Here is a 21962-nt window from a genome sequence, read left to right on the forward strand (position 1 = left end):
AGCAACGTCGGATAAAACTCATACTTTCCGCGGGGATCATAAGTGGATAACGGCGGCGTCGCTTTAAGCCGAGCACGCGTGTGTTCCCTTGCAGCTTGATTGGGAAATCACACACAGGCCATGTCCCCCCATGCACACTGATTGGCTGGGGGCTTCTGTAGCGTTTCCATTGCGCAGTGTGTGATAAATGGGTATGAGGAGGGTGGGCAGTGTGACTGGCAGGGTGTAGCAACGCTGTGCTTTTTATTGTGCCTCAAGCCTCCACTCGCACTCGAATGCGTCCGCGTGCAAAAGATACAAACACGCTGACATTTTCTCACATCAATTATGCAAAGGTTACTGATTAATTTTTTCTCCTCAATAGGGTGCAGAGCGAACCATGAGAACATCCCGGCAGCGAGGTGCACTCGAAGCTCTCCCCACATCCTTGACTGCGGCTGACTTTCAGGCATTCATAAAACATGAAATCAGTCCTGTATAATTCAAGAGAAAAGAAAAACAGACGGGGATTTAACGAAGAAAGAGCTGGTCTGGTCTTGTTTTTTCATTCCATTATGAAAGGCGTGTTGTGGTTTAAAAGGACTGTAGATATAGATACTTGACAATCCTTGTGCCGTCATTCACACTGACATTAATCACTTCTTTTCAAAGTCTTTAGACAAACATTGGCCTGTGGGGCTTAAAGTGAATTCTTTAATAACTACTCAGAAAAAAGCATCATGTCGACGCGGCATTTCAAGGATTTTACTGATTTCTACCTTCAAGGAGGAAGACAATTAAATGAACATTTGAGGAAAAATGACAAACTGAAGAAAAAATAGAGGAAGAAAGAGTTTTGTCTTCAGGTCTTAATGAAAACATTCAGCTCTGGTTGTCTGGTGGAGGAACTGGAGGGACACTGGAGCCCCTTTATCATATTTTAGTTTTGTCTCCAGGTTGAAGGTGTCCTCAGCACCGACGCAGGCAGATGATTAGTGTCGGCTTGAATAATGTGCTTACACATTATTAGTTGTGGGTAAATACGGCGACATGTCAGAATAAGCCGCTCCCTGTGAGACCGCCGAACTAAAGGCAGCGCTCTGATTCGTCTGAACATCCAAATAATCTGCTGGGAGAACAGATGTGATTCAGTACAAACCCCAGTGAGATATGAACTTATCTCCATCAGGCCAAGCCAATGGAGATCGATGCTTCGATGGGTCTATACAACCCGGCCCACCAGGAAGGTCAACACAGAACAACTGTGCAACCTCTGCAAAAAAGGAGGGGGCGTGGGGGGGGGGGGGCGAGGCCATTGTTCATTGAGTACGTCAACAAACCCCCCAGGAACTACAAGAGGGGCGAAAAGGAACGAATCATTTCACTCACAAAGGCAATTCCAAAGAGAAAGTAGTGGAAACATCTCGACGGAAATGAAATCTGGATTAACTAAAAATGATTGGCGCAGAGCCTCGGCGGACGGCTCGGCGCCAGCGGCGGGGCTTCGCCCCGCTGGGGGTCAACAGGGACACGACGCTGCCCCGAGGGGGACGGGAAGGCACGAGGAGAACCAGAACCAGGGCGGCGGCTGTGGAGTGAGAGGTCGTCTGAGGGAGGTTTTCTTTGTGCTCGGCTTCTCGGCCGTCCCCCTTTTTTCAGGAACCGTATTGATTCGGAATTCCTCCGCGGTGCTTTTGTTGAGAATGCTTTAACCCTTGCAGGTGCAATGGGACACGCCGACGCCATTCTCAATCTTGTAATTGAAATTGCGTGGAAGCTCATTCGCAGAGGCCGAGGCCGCCACCACAGTGCCCCGGTATCCCCACGGACGTAATGCTTTTCAACAGCTGTCGATTTTATTGTGGACCTTTTAAGGAGTGAGACTCCAATCACACAGAGTGATCGGACACAGCAAGGTCAGTTTCAATACCGTTAGAAATATTTAAAAATAAGGGTTTTGTCTGGAAGTAAAATGGGTCCCAGAGCAGAAACACCGGCGCAGATGATGCAGCAACACGTCGGGCCTTTTGCACGCTGCATGCTGGAGGCGAGCTGAAATTACCAACCGACCTGTGATGACGGCACGCGGGGAAAAAGCGCCGCCCTTCATGTTGGCGGAAAACGAGGTGGCTGGAGGCTTTTAAAAAAAAAAAAACCGGTGTCCTTCCTTCTCTACGTTCTTCATGTTTTATTTATGAAACCGGAGCACTTCAAGGCTTCAAGGAGCAGAAGGAAACATCAAGCGACTCTTTCTGCGCGTGAAAACACGTGTTTGATGAAAGCCGCCCCCTCGCGTCGCTGGTCAGCGCTCCTGCCCGTGTGATGAAACCCTAAGAGGGGCCGGGGAAATACCTTTGACGGTGACGCTTCCTGTGCTGCTCGCTACGCCGAACTGGTTCCTCGCCACGCAGGTGTAGAGGCCGGCATCCGACTGGGTGGCATTCCACACGCGGAGGTTACCGCTGTCCAGGACGGAGACTCTGGAGTTAAACGAAGAGAAGAAGAACACAATTCACATTACGACCGTGGCATCAACGCTGAGTGGGAGGTCTCCTGCTTGGGGGCGTGGCTGCTTCCGTGGGAGGGTCAGCAAGACGTTGGAGGTCGTAAATAGTCGTAATGTCCGGCATCCAACAGCAAACTGGAACCGCCATCTAATGCCTAGTAGACACCGTCCTTAGCGCCGTGTTGCCCCCTCCCCCCCCGCCCGCTGCTGCATAGATCGCATCATATTCAACACCGCGTGTCCTTTTGGGTCCCGAGTGTCAAAGCACATACATGGATCACGAGACACGCAAAGGACACGCGGATCCCTTCAGCTGCTGCTACGTTGCAACCGCGCGGCAAAGGACAGCAGCTGAGACGGCGGGAAACATTTCTCAGTGTCTCCTAATTGACTTCTGCTTCTGTGTGGTCCACAGAGATGAGTAATAGGATTGCGTTTTCAGGAGTGATTAATTCAGCACATGACTGGGAGATATCTAGGACAACCGTGGCTTCGTTGCCCTTTGCACAATGGCCACAGGTGCTCCAAAAAGGGCCGGACCAAACTTGACATTTTCTAAATAACAAGCAAATATGGAAATTGTGCCCTTGAAAGGAAGGTGCTGCGGGAAATCAGGGTGGGGGGGGTCATCAAGGCACGCTTCATTTTAATTATCTGAAATGCTTTGCTGAATCTGCAAACTGATAATATGGAGGGATTGTTAAAGGAGGGGAATGAAGTGTGGCCTGTAAATGGTCGAGTTCACCGACGAGTCAAAGGAGTCACAGCACACGCATTCAGATAGTGGCGAGGGCGACTTCTGGGGGGGGGGGCGAATGAAGGTCTCGCTTTCGGCGGACAGATGCAGACACGTGCATTAACGACAAACACACGGTGAAATGAGATGTGTGTAATCTGTGCTCACTTGTGATGCCGTGATTAGAATGAATGAATGAAAAATAACCAAAAGTGAGATGTTCATCACTGTGCAGTTCCCTTCGCTCCACACAGCGTTTCAGCATCTTTCAACTCCCTGTTTTCACGTTTTAACATTCAACGCAGATCTTATCAAAATATGTTTATTGTAACATTAGCTAACTATGTTTCTAACCCGGCCAAAAGGCCAGAAGGGGATTTAACTGTGGATCTTTTGCTGCTGCTTCACCGTCTTCGCCAGCTAGTCGACAACTTGGCAGAAACATCAAGCTGAAATGTGGTTCTTTCCGTCTGTCGTTCCGTCACTTCAAGGTAATACTTTTTCCTGCAAGAAGTACTACTATTGAAGCCTCAGCACTTAAGAAAAATAAACCTATATCATATCTCTATTTGCTGAATATTCCATTTATTCTGCACATCTTTAGCTATGAAGCCCGATTCTACACACTGACCTGACGTGATACTTACTACATGACTGCATTAGGTTACATTAAAAGTAACAGTCCTTGTACATCAGTCATTTATGACCCTCCCTCCACCCAGCTGATAGTCAATCATTCCTCTAATGCTTTGGATTGATTCAAAACATCCCTTTGACGGTTAAAGATGGATGTAGGTGCAGTCTGAGCTGAAACAGAAAGGATTTTTGTTGTGTGACACACGGTACAGAAAACAGTTCATCGGCTCTCACCGTTGTCGCACAGCAGGATGTTTGGCTGTTTGCACCACTCATGCGTTTAACTGGATGTGCTTGTGAAATGCGGTTGATGCGCTGTGACACAGTGTTACTCCTCTGCTTCTTTTTATGCAGCGACACTTATTGTGGGAGAATCTACTTCTAAAACCACACGGTGCTGCTGAGTGGAGACTTCTCGGCTTTTTAAAATCACGCTGAGAAGAAAAGTGCTGAATGCAAAAGCAGCCAACAGTGATCATCGGTGACTTGAGAGGCATCAAACCATGGGGGCTGATGAATTTGTAGAAAATGGCCCCGTTCGATGGCCCTTCAGTCCTGAAACTGACCACCCTAAGCAGAGTGAGCACAATTAAAACAACTGAAATACGTTCTTTACGTGGGTAAGTCACAGTAACATAATAATTGTGGGTAATGTGCATTATTTTCACCTCCATCAAGCTCTGAGCACAAGGCCTGCAGACAAAGGAGCCGTTTACTCCTCAAAGCTTATGAGAAGCTGCCACAAAACAAGATGCAGAATCCAAAGGTGGTGGAGGAAAAGCTTGTGTCGTCAGCGAGAACCAAACCAACTGATTCACCACGTGACGTAGAAGGAGAACGTGATACAGCGTTGGATCTTTCATTTTTTAGGAAGCTATTGATTTAACTGTTGGAATGCGGAACTGCCTGAAAAGGAAGAAATCATCTTTGGATTTAAAGAGTCTTCCGTCCCGATCCAGGTCCCACTGCCACAGACTTCCTGTCACACGAGCTGCAGGACGGCGTAGCGGTCACGTGACGTGTGACCCGGGGCTCTGCCCCCCCGTGGAGCCAGGCCTGCTCTTATTCACTCGCTGCATTTCACTACCTTTTAAAAGCTACATGATGAGCATCATTTTCACAGACAGCGAAGGCAGAGCAGAGACGCTAATGGAGGAGCAGCGGAGGTCGGACGCACTGGATAAGAAACGGAGCCTCACGATTAACACTTTTCGGTTTGCCAGATTTTTTTTTTTTCTTCTTCTTCTTTTCGTGTCTTTCTCTGGCCCCCGACAACGTGTGTGCACATCATGCGAGGAGACGTTTCTCACCTCCTGCCCGAGAGAAGGCGGGTATCAATAATTCACAGACGAGGTGAACACCAGTTTAATGGACACAGCAGTAACTCTCCTGAGAGGGAGGCCATTATTTTTTGGGATAGAGGGGGAGATGCACTCGTGCAATCCTGAAGAAAAAAACAAAAACCCACACAGGTGTGTTTATTTTGGGGGGGAGATCAAGCGTCTGAGGACGGGGGTCTGTGACGAGATGAAAGAGACAAATGGCGTCCGTCACAGAGCAGCTCTCACTGCGTATCAAGAGGAAACGGCAGCAAAAGGAGCCCACTTCTCTGCAAGCAGCGCACAACTCACACACACAAGTCAACACAAACAACTGGCCTGATCACAGATTGGATTTTTATTTTCGAGACTTTCAAACGGATCCGTTCATGAATACTTAGTGGCAGCGTGACTGGGTGTTGGGGGGGGCGGAGGCCTGTGAGCGTCTCTACTTAATTAACCGGGTAAATAAAGCGGGCTTGTGAAAATAGAGGGTTAAGATTCTATCAGTGGGATTACTCAGCCATGAGGCCGCGGGACGAGAGATCGGCGCCGGCTTACGGCGCTGGTCCCAGCGGATAATTAGCCTCCGCAAAGGCCGTCTGCACGCAAGCCCACCTGCTTCAGCGCGCTCGCCGCTCAACTCGCCGCCCACCAGAAGCTGAAACGGAGAAAGAGGAGGTGTGGAAAAAGGCCCTGCGCGGAGCCGTGTTTCATGGCGCGTTTGGCCGCCACACTGACCTCACAGATAAAGTGCGTCCGTGTTGCTGTTTCCCGACCTGCCCGCGGGGGACGTCTCCAATCATAATTGTATCAAAACAGCAGCGGCGTGGCTAACAGCGCCTCGGGCGACGGGCGGCGCGGGAGGAAAGAGGCGAGGTCACCGCATCCTTTTGAGCCGCGGCGAGGGGCGGGACCTGACCGCAGGTGTTGGTCTGTGCCCTCGACTGCTTTAAAAGAACCTGAAGTGTACCGGAGGGGGGAGGAGGGGGGAGGGGGTACATTGAAGGGCCGTCTCTCCTCCGGCTCCCCCACTGAGAGTTGTCGGCTGCATAAATCAAGCCCAGCTGTGCGCCGCAAACCCGGCGGCGCGCGACTGCGACTGCGCCACAAACTTGTCAGACGTCGACTTCACGCAGCCCGGTGACTAAACGAGCGCGCGCTGCCTTCTCTTGTGACGCCGTCGGCATCAAGGTCAACGGCCAATTAGAGAGCGGAAAGCAAATGCGGCGCGGCGCTTTTCTTTTGTGTGCGTGTTCTTTCAGTCAACAAAGCCGTCGGGTCGCTGCAGAAGAACAGGGACACCTGGGCATTTACTGTTGACAATTCTCCGATGTGGGTGTAATTGATATGGATTTTTGCTGTACTCGGGCCGGTGCCAATGACTCTCACCTTGTCACGGGATCATTAGCCGCAGTGAGCGATCAGACCATTACCAAGCGGCTCTATGATGGAGGGCATGATTAGCTTTGAGGTGGTTTGAAATGTAAAGCCCTTCCACTAAATCATGAGATGTATCAAGCTATAACTACACGGAGTGATTCTGCTGCCCGGACGACAACCTGGAGCTCGTCTTCCTTTTCACTTCCCACACTAGGAACCGTGGTTGCAGGCCGGTTTGAGCAGAATGTCTCTCCAGCTGTTGGATGAACGTCGGATACAGAAATTCTCCCACTGTGGCGTTTATGATGTCGTGAGTTGGGCTGAATTGGTTTGTGCCACTCATTGACAGGCACTCGTGGGTCTTTGGGCAGCAGCAGATCGTGTGATGATGATGATGATGATGATGATGATGATGATCACACCACGGGTGAGACAACCCGTCATCCAATCACAGGCCCCCTTATGCTTGTTAGCATTCACGCATTTTCTGTGTAAATGCTCCAATTTGTGGATGTTTCTTTTGGTCACAATATGGAATGATCCCTAAATACAGATAAACATGGAGAAAAGGAGAAAATTCTTAATTTGTATTTGAAGGTGAGAAAGACAAAACTCTTCATGCTTCCACTAGAACGCCGCATCAAGGCGAGCGACGTCATCTACTGCTGAAAACAAAGAGCATTGATCGAAGCATCGCCTGCTGTGTTACACCGACTACAACGAGCTCATAACGGTTTTTTGCTTCAGGACTCAAATGTTGTTTTTGGGGGAATAAAAGCGGAGACGATTCCAATGGAAGTTTTAGGAGCGAAGATATTACCGGTGACCCGCCGTCGTCCGGAGGGGAGCCAACAATGTTTCCACCCTGACGGAGATATTACTCCGTCTGATGGATTGCCGTGCAAGTTACTTGACTTTTATGAAGACAGTGATTAAACGGCAGACGGCCCACATCGGGCCCTGATGAACAGTGTGGAGAAGCATGAAGTGCACATCTGACAGCTCACAGTAGATAAAAAGGAGTCACGATAACCCACTTCTTCGCTTTTGCATTTGAAATGTTTTTCCTGTTTGATGCAACGGTCCAAATTATGATTAATTAGCAAAGTTATTCAGTCATAATTCGTTTTTTAGTTTATTCAAGTTTAAATAATGGTGCTAAAAAAGACATTATCTGCACATTGTTCCTGGTAAATTACTGGGATAACCTTTAGGGGGCTGGTAGTGATTATCACTTGTCACAAACGCACTACGTTCATGAACAATTCCCCTCATCCTCGTGGAATGTCACACAGCTGGGGCAGAAAGGACGACCGTCCAGCAGATAGTGGTTATGCAGCTCATTGCTCTAATGCTCATGTAATAGATCTTCAGGTGGTGCAGATTTCCCTAAAACATGCATCTCTACTCCCCCTGTGAACAAAAGTATCCCTGACCACTTCAGGGACAGGCCGCGACATCTTTACCAGTCGTTTCACCTTCAGCCAACCTGTCACTATTCAGAAGGCCCGTTGCGGCGGCCTCTCTCCTCTCCGTCTCGCCCGTACGGTGCAGGTGATCAACAAGCGGCAGGCGCCAAAAGTGCAACGAAAAACCCTGAAACTTGATTTGATCTGCCGCGCTGCAGCGCGTTGGACCCAACGGGCTCAGGACGTCTTTAGTCTAGTAATACTTATGCCTCTATGACGCCTGGTTGCTGGCGAGTCGGCGCTCAGCCCGATCACAGTGAAAACGCCCGGTAGCCAACAAGAGAACCCGAATCACTCCCTGGGTGTGAGAGGTTATTAGGCAGCTCCATTACAGTTTACCCTTTCAGGCTCTCGGCTTTGTAAAAGCACTGTACCTTGCAGACAATTACCATCAATCTGCTGGAAAAGGCCCGTCTGACAGGGATCTTTTGGAGGTGCCAATCACAGCTCAACAATAACGAGTGCCGCAGCGACCGCGGTTGCAGGGAGCTCTCGCTTTAAGCCGCAGCAAAGCGAATAAGAATGAGTGACACGAAATAAGTGCTTCTTCTCCAAGTATCAACAAAGGCGAGCTCGCCAACAAGGAGCGGGGTTACGGGGTTTCTTTTTATTATCGTAAGCAGTGGAGTAAGTTGCAGGCCATACTTGAAATGACTTTCCTTTTGCTTCTCTGTGTATTAACAACGGTCTCCGGGGGGGACCGGCTGGCATTAAAGCTTCTCTGGCAATATTGTTGCTTTATAAAAACACCAAGCCAAGGGACAGGGAGGCTGCGCTGTGACTCGCGTATTAATCTCTCACTCGCACTGTGAAATGCACACTGCCGCTGCCGCTCCGATGTGTATTATCATAATGTAAGCAGGGAAGTTCTTCCCCATAGCGTCGGCAGCTTGGAGGAATTTTCCTTTTCTTGCAGCAGAAACGTTGCACTGCATCGCTACGCTAACGGTCTTGGGTGCAGTCCACTATGCAACGTGAAATACGGATGTTCCGTTTCGGGAATTGGTGGCTGGATGTATTTTCTAAATAAGGGAAGTTAAGCCTCCGAGTTAAAGGAAATCCAAAGCGTCAAACATCGGTGTGTTTTCTGGTCTCACTGAGACACTAAAGGGAAGAAGTGCTCAGGATCACATCATGTCCCAAGGCGCCTATAATAAAAAAATAACAATAAACGGTTTCTTTTTCCACACTTTATCTCTCTCACACACACACACACACACACACACACACAGTGTACTGTCAAAAGGAAATGTGGTGTAAAAGTATGCATTTCTTATAGGAAGGTGTCTTAATGGAGCAGCGCTGATTGAGAACATCTAATTCCCTCCTGTGGAACACGATGGGATTGTGTTGGTAATTGCATTGTGGGGGGGGGGGGGGTCTATCAGGCGGGGAGGATTCCTTTAATCACAAATTGCTCTCCGTGTTTATTCCCCTTCCCCGAGATATTCATCTCTCCTCGCGTGCCGAGGTAACCCTTCAGGGATGAAGAGCACACACATGTTCGGCAGGAAATTGTCAGAGGGACTGAGATGGATTACTCGTGCTGCGTTGGCGGATTCTCACTTTGAAAAATGATATCAACCGCAGTCTTCCAGATAAAAATAATCCCAGTGAGCAGAACATGGGATGCAGGCAAGAGGTTTTTGACCTAATCGCAGAATTCACTTTATCTGTGGGTCCCCCCCCCCAGAAGAGAACAAACTGCTAATATAGCAAATGTACACGATAGATGGTGAGCAAAAGAAAAAGGAATGGACGTCCCTACATGATCTGAAGGCCTGATGATTTAACGGACACACCGTGATGCAGTGGGCCGTGAGAGGCAGAACCTAATGGCCGCCAGGTAAATGGATCTGTGAATCATTTTGATGGTCTCTAAATACAACAAGAAACGCAATGGATGCTCGTGATCACGGCTGCTGGACAGTCGGCCCATCAGTGTCCTTCAACGCCGATCACCCTGACCGGGAATCGAAAAGACGCCGCAGGCAAGTTAAATAGTCGTGTCCAACATTTGAATTTAGCGATACGAAGGGTGTAATGACTTTTTTTTTTAAATCAAAGAGTATCCAGCCTCCTCTTTATTATCAATTAGTCATGCAGTCCAGAAGAGCACGAGGGATTCCTCGATGACTGTCGACACACAGCGGAGCATTTACGCTCAGAATCATTTCACGTGGCCATTTTTCTTCTTGATGTGCCCTCATTTCTTTTTTTAAACCGGGAATCGACGGTTAATAGACGCTTTGAGAGCATTTGAGTGTGAGGGATCTAAAGCATCGCCAGCACATCGCCCAACCTCTGATTGACAAAAATATTGCTCCGCTTCTGCAGCCGCTAAACCTCGACCAAGTAAATGAATGATATTTAAATGAGGTGAAATGTGGGCCAAACCCAAACATGCGCCTCCGTGTCGAAGGGAACAAAAGACAACTGCTCACCTGAAGGGTGTGAAACCCATTTGGATGATTAGGCTTCATGATATGTCGGAGTGAAAGGACTTGGCAATTTCCTCCCTCACAAGCTGCCAGGAAATACGTCTCTAACAACGATCCGGCCTTTCCGTCAAGATCAGGAGCTTCTCATTGCTCCAATCCGTCCATCGTGGTCGCAGCGTGCAAATCATTTCACGTTCAACTTGAAACAACTGACTGAATGAAAACGACCACAACACACATAAAACTAGACGTAAAGCATTTGCAAAACACGAAGAGTGACCAAAAAACCCGAAGCCAACGACACGAAGAGGTTTTCAGAAGCACCACGTCGGCGTGTCTTTGTGTCTCGGGTGGAGGAGCGGCGCTGGAACCATTCGCATGCTTCCTGGTACGTCATGAATCCCCATGAACCACCCGTGGATTTGAAAAAAGGAAAAACGCAACCCATCAATGCGCTGTGTTATTCCTTGTCACGCCCAAGCGTTCCTTCTAGAAGAAACGTAAGACCTTTTTGGCTCTGCCCACTGAGGTTTCATCCCGCCGAGATTATTTCCACCTCCTGAGCAGCTCCAACTCCGAGGCGTGTTGGGATTTATAAAACATTTACAGTAATCTGCGTGTGTGTGTGTGTGTGTGTGTGTGTGTGTGTTTTCCAGGATCAGCGCCAGCACTAATCCACCGCCTGCTCCCGTTCCGTGGCGGGACGGAAGCGCACTCCTTCACGGGGCTTTGTGAGCTGCAGCCGCGGTGGGGACGCGTGGAGGCAGAGACCGGACGAACGGCAGCAGCTAGCCGTCTGGTAGGAAAACCTTTTTACTACCTGCAGGCGGAGCGCTGCAATGAGCGTTCAGCATTCGGGCCCCGGACCCGACCGCTCGCTCGCGCTGCTAAACCTCCACGGAGAGTCGCAGCTCTACTTCACGAGCAGATGTTCAATTACGGGGAAATGGGGAAATTAGAGCTCTGGCGTGGGGGGGGGGGGGGGGGGAAAGAGGCAAAGTGACATTTAAACATGATAAACACTGGCTTTAATAAGAATAACAGCGTGCAGCCTGAGAACGCGGTGGACGGAAATAGCGGCGCAGCGATCATTTAATCACCGCCTTTATTAATACACCTGTTCCCATACACGGCTTATTAATTCCAAGTCCTCGTGAAGTCGCGTCCAAAGACAACTGACGAGACTCTTATTAAAATCTCCTTGAGACAGAACAAAGGCCTCGTGGAAAGGGTGAGATGATGTGCGATAAGCAAAGTGAACGCAGAGTCGCCTCCCGACACCGAGGCTTTCTGCACAGCAGATGGGCCCATAAACGGAGATCACTCCGCGAGACATCTCTTCATTTGCGTGACATCCATGCTTATGCGCGCCGCCCAAGAAGGGAGGGGTGTACAATCTGCAAGAGGGACTCACCGACTCGTGGGTCATGACTACAGATAGAAATAGAATTTGGCCGAGCTTTTGCTCTCTCTGTCTCTAATGGACAAATCAACATCCAGGCCACAGACAGATGCTTCAGCGTGTCTTCTCACTTTAAGTCATCGAGCCACTCAGAAACTTTTAAGCTCCCACCCACAGCGGAGACATTTACAGACGCCACTTAAAAGCCATAAACACGCCTAACAGATGATTTGCAAACGGCTGCGGGCACGAAGCGCGGCGGCGAGCGTCATCCGGGGGTAATTTCTCACGCTCGCTCTCCGACGTGCTTGTCAATAGTTTGGCAGAAAGCAGAAAGCAGAATTAAAGAGTCGTCAAAGCGCATCGGCTACGTCTAAGCTGCCGGCGTGACACGGTGATGGAAGAAGAAGAAGCGTGGGAGGAAGCCGGCGCCGACGTTTGGCCAGTTCCTCGTGGCGTTTGATTTCTCAAAGTAAATCGCTCAGGCTCCCGTCAGCGTGTCGGGAGGTCGCCATCGTGCTTTCTTTCTAACAAAGGTAACGGTCATTTGTGCAGAATGGATTCACATTCAACCCTAAAGAGGAGTAGTGTGTTATTCTCACAGGTTTTTGAAATACTGAGAAATCTAAAACGATATACGAGTAACAATTTTCCCCTTTGTCTTGTCATAGTTTTCATTTAAATGTGACGAACAGAAAATGTTGATGGCACATCTTCACGGCATCGAGGGCAGGAAGTCACATCTGCTACTCCCAAAGGAAGTCAATCACTTTTAATGACCTGATCCTTCAACTTCCTCACTATATATCATAGGTATGATTGATGTCTGCTGTACATCATTTTTATTTAGTTGACCGTGGGTCACGTGTGGAACGCTGTGAAGGGACATGGTGGGCAAGCTGATGGTGCACAACGGCCACTACGAGGGTTCAGCAGGAGAAAATATCTCTGGCATGTCGACAGCCCAGAGACAGACGCTCAGGTAGCGAGAAACCGTTTATGGATCTGATCTCTATATAACATCTCAGTATCCTTCATAGCAGGTTTGTGTGTGCCTCATGTCCGCAGTTGTTTCCATGGTGCATAAATGACTTTTTACCCAGTAAGAAGGAAGCATTTTCCAACGCGATTAGTGTTTCTGTACAATAAGACAATGGTTACTGTGAGATTTCTTTTAGTAAATGCGTCAAATATTTCGATAAAATTGTTGTAAGTGTGTAGCTATAAAGTCTCCAATTTTGTCTTTGCCCTCAATGCAGGAACAGCTCTTTAAAAAGAGAAGCCATGATGTGTGAAATTCAACATCTCTGTTATTGGGGAGAAGTTTTACACAAACGTCTCCCACCTCTGCGTCGTTTCCCCCCAGATTTGAGACACTGAACTGGGGTAAAAAAGAGCTAATAAAACTTTGTCACCTTGGCAACAACCTTCCTGTACGCCCCTTGTTCAAAGATGTCACTCAACTGGTTACATTCCCAAGTGCATAAAACCCCCCAGAGCTTAAACTGGTTTCATCAGCCGCGTAGCTGCAGCCAATAAAGGTTTCTGGATTTAAACGATTGGTGAAATATGAGAGAATGTTTGATGCCCCAAAGGATTCTCAGTTGTTTTTTTTAAATGTTTGCTGAAAGTCTGTAGAATAAAAATAGTGTAATATACTTTTTAAACTATATTAGCACCATTTCAGGCTTGATAGAGCGATCACGTAGAGCGGGGTCGTCAGACAGCCTCAGACGTTCTGTCCGCGTTACGCAGTTACTTTAACAACAAACCGCTCCAATGTTTCCATTTTAAATCTAAAAGATAACCTAATTTTTGGAATCCTGGAGTCTTGAATTGAGTTTGTAATTATCATAAATGCTCTCCTCATTAGTTGGCTGGGCGTGTGCAGAGCTCGGATAACGTTAGTGATTTATTATTGATTTGAAATGATAAATACTTTTTAATGTGTCACATGTTGTTGTGCACTTTCTGACACAGCGTTTATTTTTGTATTTTTACCGGCGGTATAAAACGATAGAGCAGTAAAATGAAATAACCCTTTTTTTTTTGCTTAAATAATTTGCATCACATTGCCGTATGTTAGATGTATAACCGTTTGCACTGTGCTTACCAAATGGGATGTCCATGGATACCTGGGGCTTAACTCACAGAGCAAAACAATTATGCATCAATGAAATCATTTTTGCCACATAGAAACACACGTGTGTGCTGTGCAATGCCTAAAAGGCCTCTCGTGCCTCCGTGGAAGGAAAAACCCCTCGATCAAAGGGTCGCATGAACTAGTGCAAATATTAGCTGATATTTACTCGCGGCCATTAAAAGCTGGTGTTTTATTGCAGCGACGGAGTCGACCGAGTGCGTCTCATTGAAGTGACATATTGAAATGCTTCTCTCTCCGACTCGGCCCACTTACACGCTCATCAGCAGGACCTACACACACTCTCAGCCCCCTCGACTGGTCCTCTGCAAAAAGAAAAAAAGGGAGGTGCTGCTATGAAGATGGATTATCCAGCTGGTGACACTGGTTCCCCCTTCTGCTGCCGAGGCCGCAGCAAAGTGCTAACGCAATTAAAGCAATTAATCTTCAACAAAAGGGGTTTGCAGCTCCTTGTGGTGACCTCACACCTCTCCGTACAGGTGCAGAACTAATCAGACCTGCTCAGACATGCGAGCGTACACAGACCGCACGTGTGTGCAAAACACAATCCTTTTATCTGCGCTGAACACAAAACCAAATTATAACCATAATTATTGAGCAAGCAAAGCGGCACATATTATCACACAGTGCATGTGTGATAATCATATTGAACCGGCTGTTTGCTGTACTAATGAAGTGATATATGAACACGTGGACCAGCTCTCACTAACGAAATGTTTAAAAGGGCAAACGCTCTTCTGAATGACGGCGTAACAGACGCTGGACATTTTCAGATTGTCAGAATGTCAGATGTGAGAAAATGGAGGCGGTAAGAAGAACAGAAAGAGGGATTTGTGATCAGCCCATTTAAAAAATGCTCATTTTCAAGCTCTGCAAAGAGTTATTTCACTTCCGAGCTGGCACCATAAACCGGCATCATGGCAAAGAACGTACTGTAATACAGCTGGGGATGTTGAATCTTAATTTCAAATCTGCTTTGTTCCTATTTTTGGAACATGCAGCACAGGTGGTTCAAGCCAAATATAATTTCATCATTTGGAAACATATTTGCGGCTTATTAAATGTAGGAAAAACTGCAATAATGTTTCAGCTTAACACAACAGAAAGAGGTACGTGATGTTCTGGGTCATCTGATAACCCAACTGACTGTGACTGTGCTGTGTGTCAACTCTGCATGAAATATCCTGTTTTGATGAATCTTTTTAACATTTCCTTTACATGCGCGTCGGCCCTGTTCAAGTCTTAGTGGAAATATACTCCCCTTAACTTCAGGGGAAATTCATTTATTGACGTTTTTCTAAAAAAGAATGAATAAATTAGCATAAATTGAGGCTTTGCAAGAATTTGCCTGAGACAAACTCCAGTCAGGTTCAGTCACAAAGACAAAGGCAGTTTGTCCATTAACGAGGAAATCTATTCAAATCTGATATTGAAAACTAGTTGCAAATATCACAAATTTGCATCACTGCTGGAATTAATAGTTCTGATTTAATATTTGTCGGTCTCGTGTTGGATATCCGCTGCTTAAAGGCGTAAAACTTTAACAATTATAACGGTAATAATTATTTTAGAGTACTTCATTAATCAAAATATGAATTTATTATTTATCGCAGCAGTTGGTCATTATGTGATTTATATGCCAGAGACAACAAGCAGCGACAACAAGCATCACAAAGCTCCTATTTAACATCGGGACAGACAATTCCACTTCACGATTCATCACTTCACGATAACGTCACCACAAAGACAAATATGAAATCAATCCTCGCCACGAGGTCCAGGCAGCAGGATGGAAACGCTCCAGCTGGAGATGCTGGCGCGTGTGACGGAGGTGCAGCAGGGCGAGTGAAGGGCACCAGCGGCGAAACCACTATGCAAATTCAGCGCCACTTTGTTTGACAAGCAACAACAGCGCTTGGTATATATGCAAAGGCTGGCAGGACACTGTGCACACACAGCCCCGCTGTCAGGCACCGTCATGCTAGAGCGCTGACACACGCGATGGATGACCCCCTGCCCGCCACGCGGCTACGTGGCCAGACCTCACACTTCATCGGGACGGCCGCGCGCACAAACACTGGCCCAAACACGGGTCCTGCGCAGCGCGCGACACGCGCCTCGGGGGTCAAATGTGTCGGGACGCTCGGACGGCCCCTCAGTTCCACTAAAACACAAGGTGGCAAAAGTTGGTTGATGGGACTATTGGATCCCCGCCGAGGTGAAAAGCACTTTGGCTCTTTGAATTTACACAGCAGCCGGTCCGTTTTGAAGAGCTGGAGATGAAACACTTCAAACCCCACGAAGCATTACTCATTTAGTCTTCATGCTGCTTTTTCTCCGAGCTGTCGCCTCCACATCTGAGGACGGCATCCAAATCTCTCCCCGTACATGCAGTAATAAAATATGCTGCAGGGACTGGAGGCTTCTGGTGTAACATTGATTTGGATATTTTTGCCATGATATGGAAGTAGAGCGGTCGATTTCTTCCCTATAAGGCCTTTTATTTATTTAAGTATTTATGGGGCATTTGTTTTTGATAGGTGGCAGGAAAGGAAAAGCACTGAGCTCTACTCAAACACGGGATGTTTCTAATGCAAAAACAGCATAATAACCTCCAAACAACCAGGCACCCGAATGGATGCGTTTTGTCACCGCTTGGTAAGAGTCTCTGATTCTCTAGAAGCCCTTTTCTCTCACTTTTACACGTGGCTGCTTCTGTGTTTACAGAAAATGTCCAATTTCCACTTTTCACTCAATATCGTCAAACTTGAAAAGCAACGTTGTTGTTTAATGGTGACGTGGCCTCACAGCGCACACGTACAAAGCTCTCCAGGGAAACCCGGGCTCTCATACATAGTCAGCCAAAGCCAGTGTTTTGTTTTGGATAACGACAATGGAATAAAAGCCAGGAACGCCGGTTGGAGTCGGAGATCCACCTCTCTGGCAGACACGGCGTGAAATGACATTTTTAGGTCTGTTGCCATTAATGCGGCCGAGAGGCAAATGCACCAATGCTTGTGTTACCTGTTGCTTTCTTGGAGCGCCTCGCTGCCCTTCCTCCAGGAGATCACGCCCCACGGGGACATCTTGGGCTTGCACTCGATGAGCACATCTCCTCCGACCCTCACCAGCGTCTGGCTCCTCAGTTGGTTGTGAGAGAAATCTGGAGCAACGGCTGAGAAAAAGCGGGTGTTCGTAAATGCATCACATCACGATGTATAATTCCTCTCAAATGACGTGGAATTATTGCCCTGGGTTACTGTGTGTTACATGTCCCCATGTTTTGTTCTGCCCCTTTAACTGTGTGAGTGGGGGAAGAGTGCTTTCTCGTACACATGGCGTCCATTGTAGTCTGTCCATCCTCTGACGTTCTCACTAAGGTTTCTTCCCCAAAGTGTGTTTTGGGGAGTGTTTCCTGTGCCGATGGAGGCTTTCGGGACAGAGGATGTCGTATGTGTACAGACTGTAAAGCCCTAGGAGGCAAATTAGTACTTTTGGGCTCTACAAAATGAAATGAATTGAATTGAACTTTCAAACATTATTTCCCTTTTCAAAAAGTTTGATATTGTCTTTGAGGCATCTTTCTTTCCTTAATTCTCCCCCTACGGTTGGACCACTAGTCTTGGCTGCTCGGAGCCTGATTCCTCTCAGCGTCGGGACCAGCATGAGGAAGAACGCTGCTCGCTCAGGGTGGGACGGACCCGACGGGCTGGCGGACGGAGCAGCGCCGGCGTACATCACTGTCAGCCGGACGCTTTCCTCTTATAATTAATGCTTTTCAATTAGTAGCCAATGAGCCAGAGGGGTTGTAGGTCATCGAGCGGAGGAGGAGAGCGGAGCCGACTCGAGGACAAATGCGGCCGAATGTATGCTCGCGCACGATGTCAGCGTGCGCAGAGACGACCTCGCTGGTCTTCTCGTGAATTATCGGAAGCGCCGCTGCCTGAACGGCAATAACAGAAGCCGCCGACAATTTCGCGAACAAATGTAGACTGAAGTCAAACATTTGAAATCACGTTGTTCCATCCATGGAAACGTTGCTCACAGATTGAGTCACAAAACATTCACACCTTGAGTGCAAAAGAAGCGGCGCGTCTAATGTAGCATCTGAACCAAACATGCTCACCAATTAACATTATTGGCAAGTTGTGAATGAGAAGTAAGTGACGTGACTTCCAACAAGACAACATAACTTGTATAGTATGTTTAACGTGCTGCACTATTATACAAAAAGTATTTGTTTGAAATGAAAATGCTTGCTTGATAAAACCCCTTCAGATTGCAATGTTAGCAGTTTTGGGTTTCTCTGGTTTTTAATTCCCAGCCAATGAATCATTTTACAATCGACAACACATGATTTTCTAGGGGATTTAACTTGTTTTCTCTTATATTCCTTGTGTTGAATACAGCGTTAAGCTCATTCCTGTGGTCGTTCTGTGGCGTATGCAGTAAAAGAAATATGCAGAACTTTTCCATTTGGCCACAGAGCAAGAAAACTAACGTTTCCTTTGGCTCCGCCTCCCATCCATCACTCTGCCAATTGTCTTGTTCACGTGAACAAAATAATTCTGCATTCAACTATTAGTGAATTATTCACATGTTCATAGACGAGGATTTATTTGAATGTTTGTATGCAGATGAACAGATATTTTCGGGCCTCATTAGTGGAATCACCGGACGGACCTTGATGCTGTAGTTCCACCGGTTGGCCACTAGGCTCCTGGGACGAACAGGACAAACGCTGAAGCCTCACCTATAATCCGGAGCTCCGCGTTGGAGTAGACCTCGCCGTGCTTATTCCCGGCCACGCACTGGTACATGCCGGCGTCGGACAGGGTCAGGCGGCTGATGGACAGGGCGCCGTCGGCCACCTGTACGCGCTCCTGCGGACGTAGAGACACGCGACTTTAATACACCTATTCCTGGCACTCCTCGATATGAAAGCAGCCAGCCAGTGTGGCCAGTGAATTATGGTCTGGAGGTGACAGACGTGGCAATAAATCAGGGTTTTCATCACTAATGGAGGGAAAGGCTTGGGTGGATGGAGGCAGGCTAGCAGAAAATGACCCTAATCAATCTGCATGTTTATGAGAGGGAAATAAAACCGTGCCCTATTTATATCTGCAACTGCACCACAGGGCCTGTTTCCCCTTCAGCACGGGGGGGGGGGGGGGTGGTACATCTGCATCTGAGGTATAATGCATTGTGAAAATTGCTTTTCTGAAAGGGATACCAGCACACATACTAAGTGCCAGCGTACATGGTCCAACTGTGTTCCTCCTCCTCATCTGTTTGGTCATCGCCGTGGGGAGGGGGGGGGGTCGAGCTTGGCCGTCAGTGAGCCATCAAATGAATATCTATTTAAGGACGGCTGCTGGTCCCAATGAACTTTAACTCCAGTGCATCTGTCAGACATTTGTTCCTTGATGTAAGATTCATGTCTCTGAACTTGGGCTTCACGCTGCAGCTCTGAATCCCCGGGCGCTTTTGCCGTGTCTGCGCGCGGCGGTGTCAGGTCCTGCCCCCCCCCGTGTGCCCTTCATCTCCCATGTCTTCCTCAGGGGGGGGGGGTCACCCATAATGTCATCGCAGCCCGTTTTCCATAGAGGTCTGACCGGCCTGAACCGATTGTGCTACATAGAAAAGGGAAACTTGGACTAAAAGATCCTGATCCTGTGAGCAGGTCTGCGCCTGTAAGCGGCTGTGGGCGCACGGGGGCCGACATCCCTGCCGGCGAGGGAGGCCAACGGTATATCAGTCCGTGCACGGAAAGCACTCCCGTTTATGGCTGCTATTAATTAAGCATGACGTTCCTCTCAAATCAGCAGTTTTTCACTGGGGGACCTGCAGGGACCATCTGTACGCCTTATGCTGAAGGAGAAGGATTGGCAATGTCATTTGCCGACAACGCTGGGTGGATTCGTTTGACATAAAGCGGGAAAAACAAGTGAGGGGGAGGGAAGAACAAAACAGTGAATTATATGGTTTAGGAAGCATCTTCTTTGGTTTGGTTGCTGTCGACAGTTATCTCCCTCAGAATGAATAATAACGGGAGGCCTTCTGTGAGGACGATGATTATTTTACAGCTTTAAAAGCTGTTGTGGATGTGGGAAGTGATTTTTCCTGTCTAATAAAAATCAACAAAAAGGAGAAAATAAGCAACGTGAAATTGAATTTGATCAACAAAAGGATTACTCGTGCTTACCGTGAAAAAAATAAATTGCAAATTGTACACACAGATATTTGATGAATCTCGACAGGCTTGTGCAAGAAAGAACTTCCAGTCGACATGAACTAAGCTCAACAGTGGCTTTGCAATAGAAAGAAGAAAAGCTCTGAGCTCAGCCTGTTTGCTCCACTTGAGCTTGAATTAACAGGGGAAGCGGAGGAGTGCATTAGATCTACATCCAGCCACAGTGGTGGTTACAAGAGCTCAGATCTTCTACTTAAAAGGGACAGTTCAGGAGTTTTGAAGAGGGGTTGTGTGAGGCTCTTCACCATATTCAGAGTTTCATCCCCAGTCGGTGTCAGTTTGGAGAGACAGACTGGAGTACCAGCACGGCGAAGCCATATCCTGTTATTATTTATTATTAGTCACAAAATAATGAGGAAATAAGTTTGGAGCCTACTTTAAAATAGAGCAAATGATGAGTATGATGTATTAATACGCACAGTAACATCAGTCTGCAGCTGTTTAGTCTTTTTTAATACCCTGTAAATACTGCAAAGGCACTTTGGAATTTCACCTCGGGATCAATACTCTTATCTTCCTCTATAATTACATGTAACTAATTTGTTTTCGTACGATGATCTGAATCTGTAGTACAACAGGAATTACCACGCCTGGTGGTCCCCTCACTGATTCCAATGGATTAATCCCCTTTCACGGTGGAGTTTCCCCTTCAATTGCACGGCCACCTAATCCTGCAGCTCACCAGCGCAGCGGAGAGCGACGTCCTTCGCATGACAACAGCCACAAGAAGAAGAGGCATTGCAATGAACCGTGGCGATTGTCACACACGATACAAAGCATGAAAGAGTCTCCTGGTCCATAAGGCCAGAGCCCGGCAGCATGTCAGCCGCGGTCCAACACGGAGCCCGACAGCTACTATTATTAGAGGGGAACACTAGAAATAGTCGCGGCGCTTCAATATTTTACATGACTGACATTGAATAATTGAACGCACACGTACTCAGCTATATATATATATATATATATATATATATACCATGACTCCCTAGACATCTCCTGTACTTCATAGTAATTCCCCCAGCAATAGATACGGCCCATAACTCTCAACGTTTCGCCCTCCATTCATTCCTTTGGACACGTGAGCTTCCACATACTGACTACCGACCAATAACAGTGTGTTTAAAACAAAGGTAGATTTATTCCTCAGGTGAAACCCTTTGTAACATGTGATGTATAGACAGATAAATGAAACCATTGGTATGATTGTTGAACTAGATCAACAATTGAAATAAACACATATGTGAATTAGTTACGACACAATAAACTCTGATTTCTTCATTTCTGTTGCTCAAACTTCTAAAACTGTCAGCAGAAATAAGTAGACAATCAGAAAGGTCTCAATTGATCCGGCGTAATAAATAGCAACACATGGTGCGTCCTGTCTGCACGGCTCCTTCACATCATTGACCTTTCCCTCTTCCTCTCATTAAGCCGCTGTGGTTAATGGTGCCATTTCAAACATTTAACACCTCGGCTGATTGATCCATTCACACATGCCTCCTGAAAAGATCCATATATTATATTTATGTAAAGGGAGGAAATAGAAATCTAGTCGTAGTAACCTTTAATCACACGTGGGGGAGGTGTGTCGGTAGTTTCTTCCTATTTCTTCAGATGTTTTTAACTGCGGTTTCACTTTCGTTCAGTTGAGAATAAAAGGAGGAAGTGATGAGTTCA

General features: G+C 47.3%; 1 protein-coding gene across 2 annotated transcripts in view; it reads right to left on the reverse strand.

Annotated features, from left to right (window-relative positions):
• cntn4 (contactin 4) overlaps positions 1 to 21962 on the reverse strand; it is a 100065-nt gene that overhangs the window by 14809 nt on the left and 63294 nt on the right. For both annotated transcript variants that reach the window (XM_040204296.2, XM_078091702.1), the window contains exons 10-12: positions 18786 to 18915; positions 17057 to 17207; positions 2332 to 2459 (exon numbers count right to left, since the gene is read on the reverse strand). In XM_040204296.2, coding sequence (XP_040060230.1) covers positions 2332 to 2459; positions 17057 to 17207; positions 18786 to 18915 — 409 coding nt within the window. The remainder of the gene's footprint in view (positions 1 to 2331; positions 2460 to 17056; positions 17208 to 18785; positions 18916 to 21962) is intronic.

This window comes from Gasterosteus aculeatus, chromosome 17, assembly GCF_964276395.1.
Source record: "Gasterosteus aculeatus chromosome 17, fGasAcu3.hap1.1, whole genome shotgun sequence".
In the NCBI taxonomy this organism is placed as follows: domain Eukaryota; kingdom Metazoa; phylum Chordata; class Actinopteri; order Perciformes; family Gasterosteidae; genus Gasterosteus; species Gasterosteus aculeatus.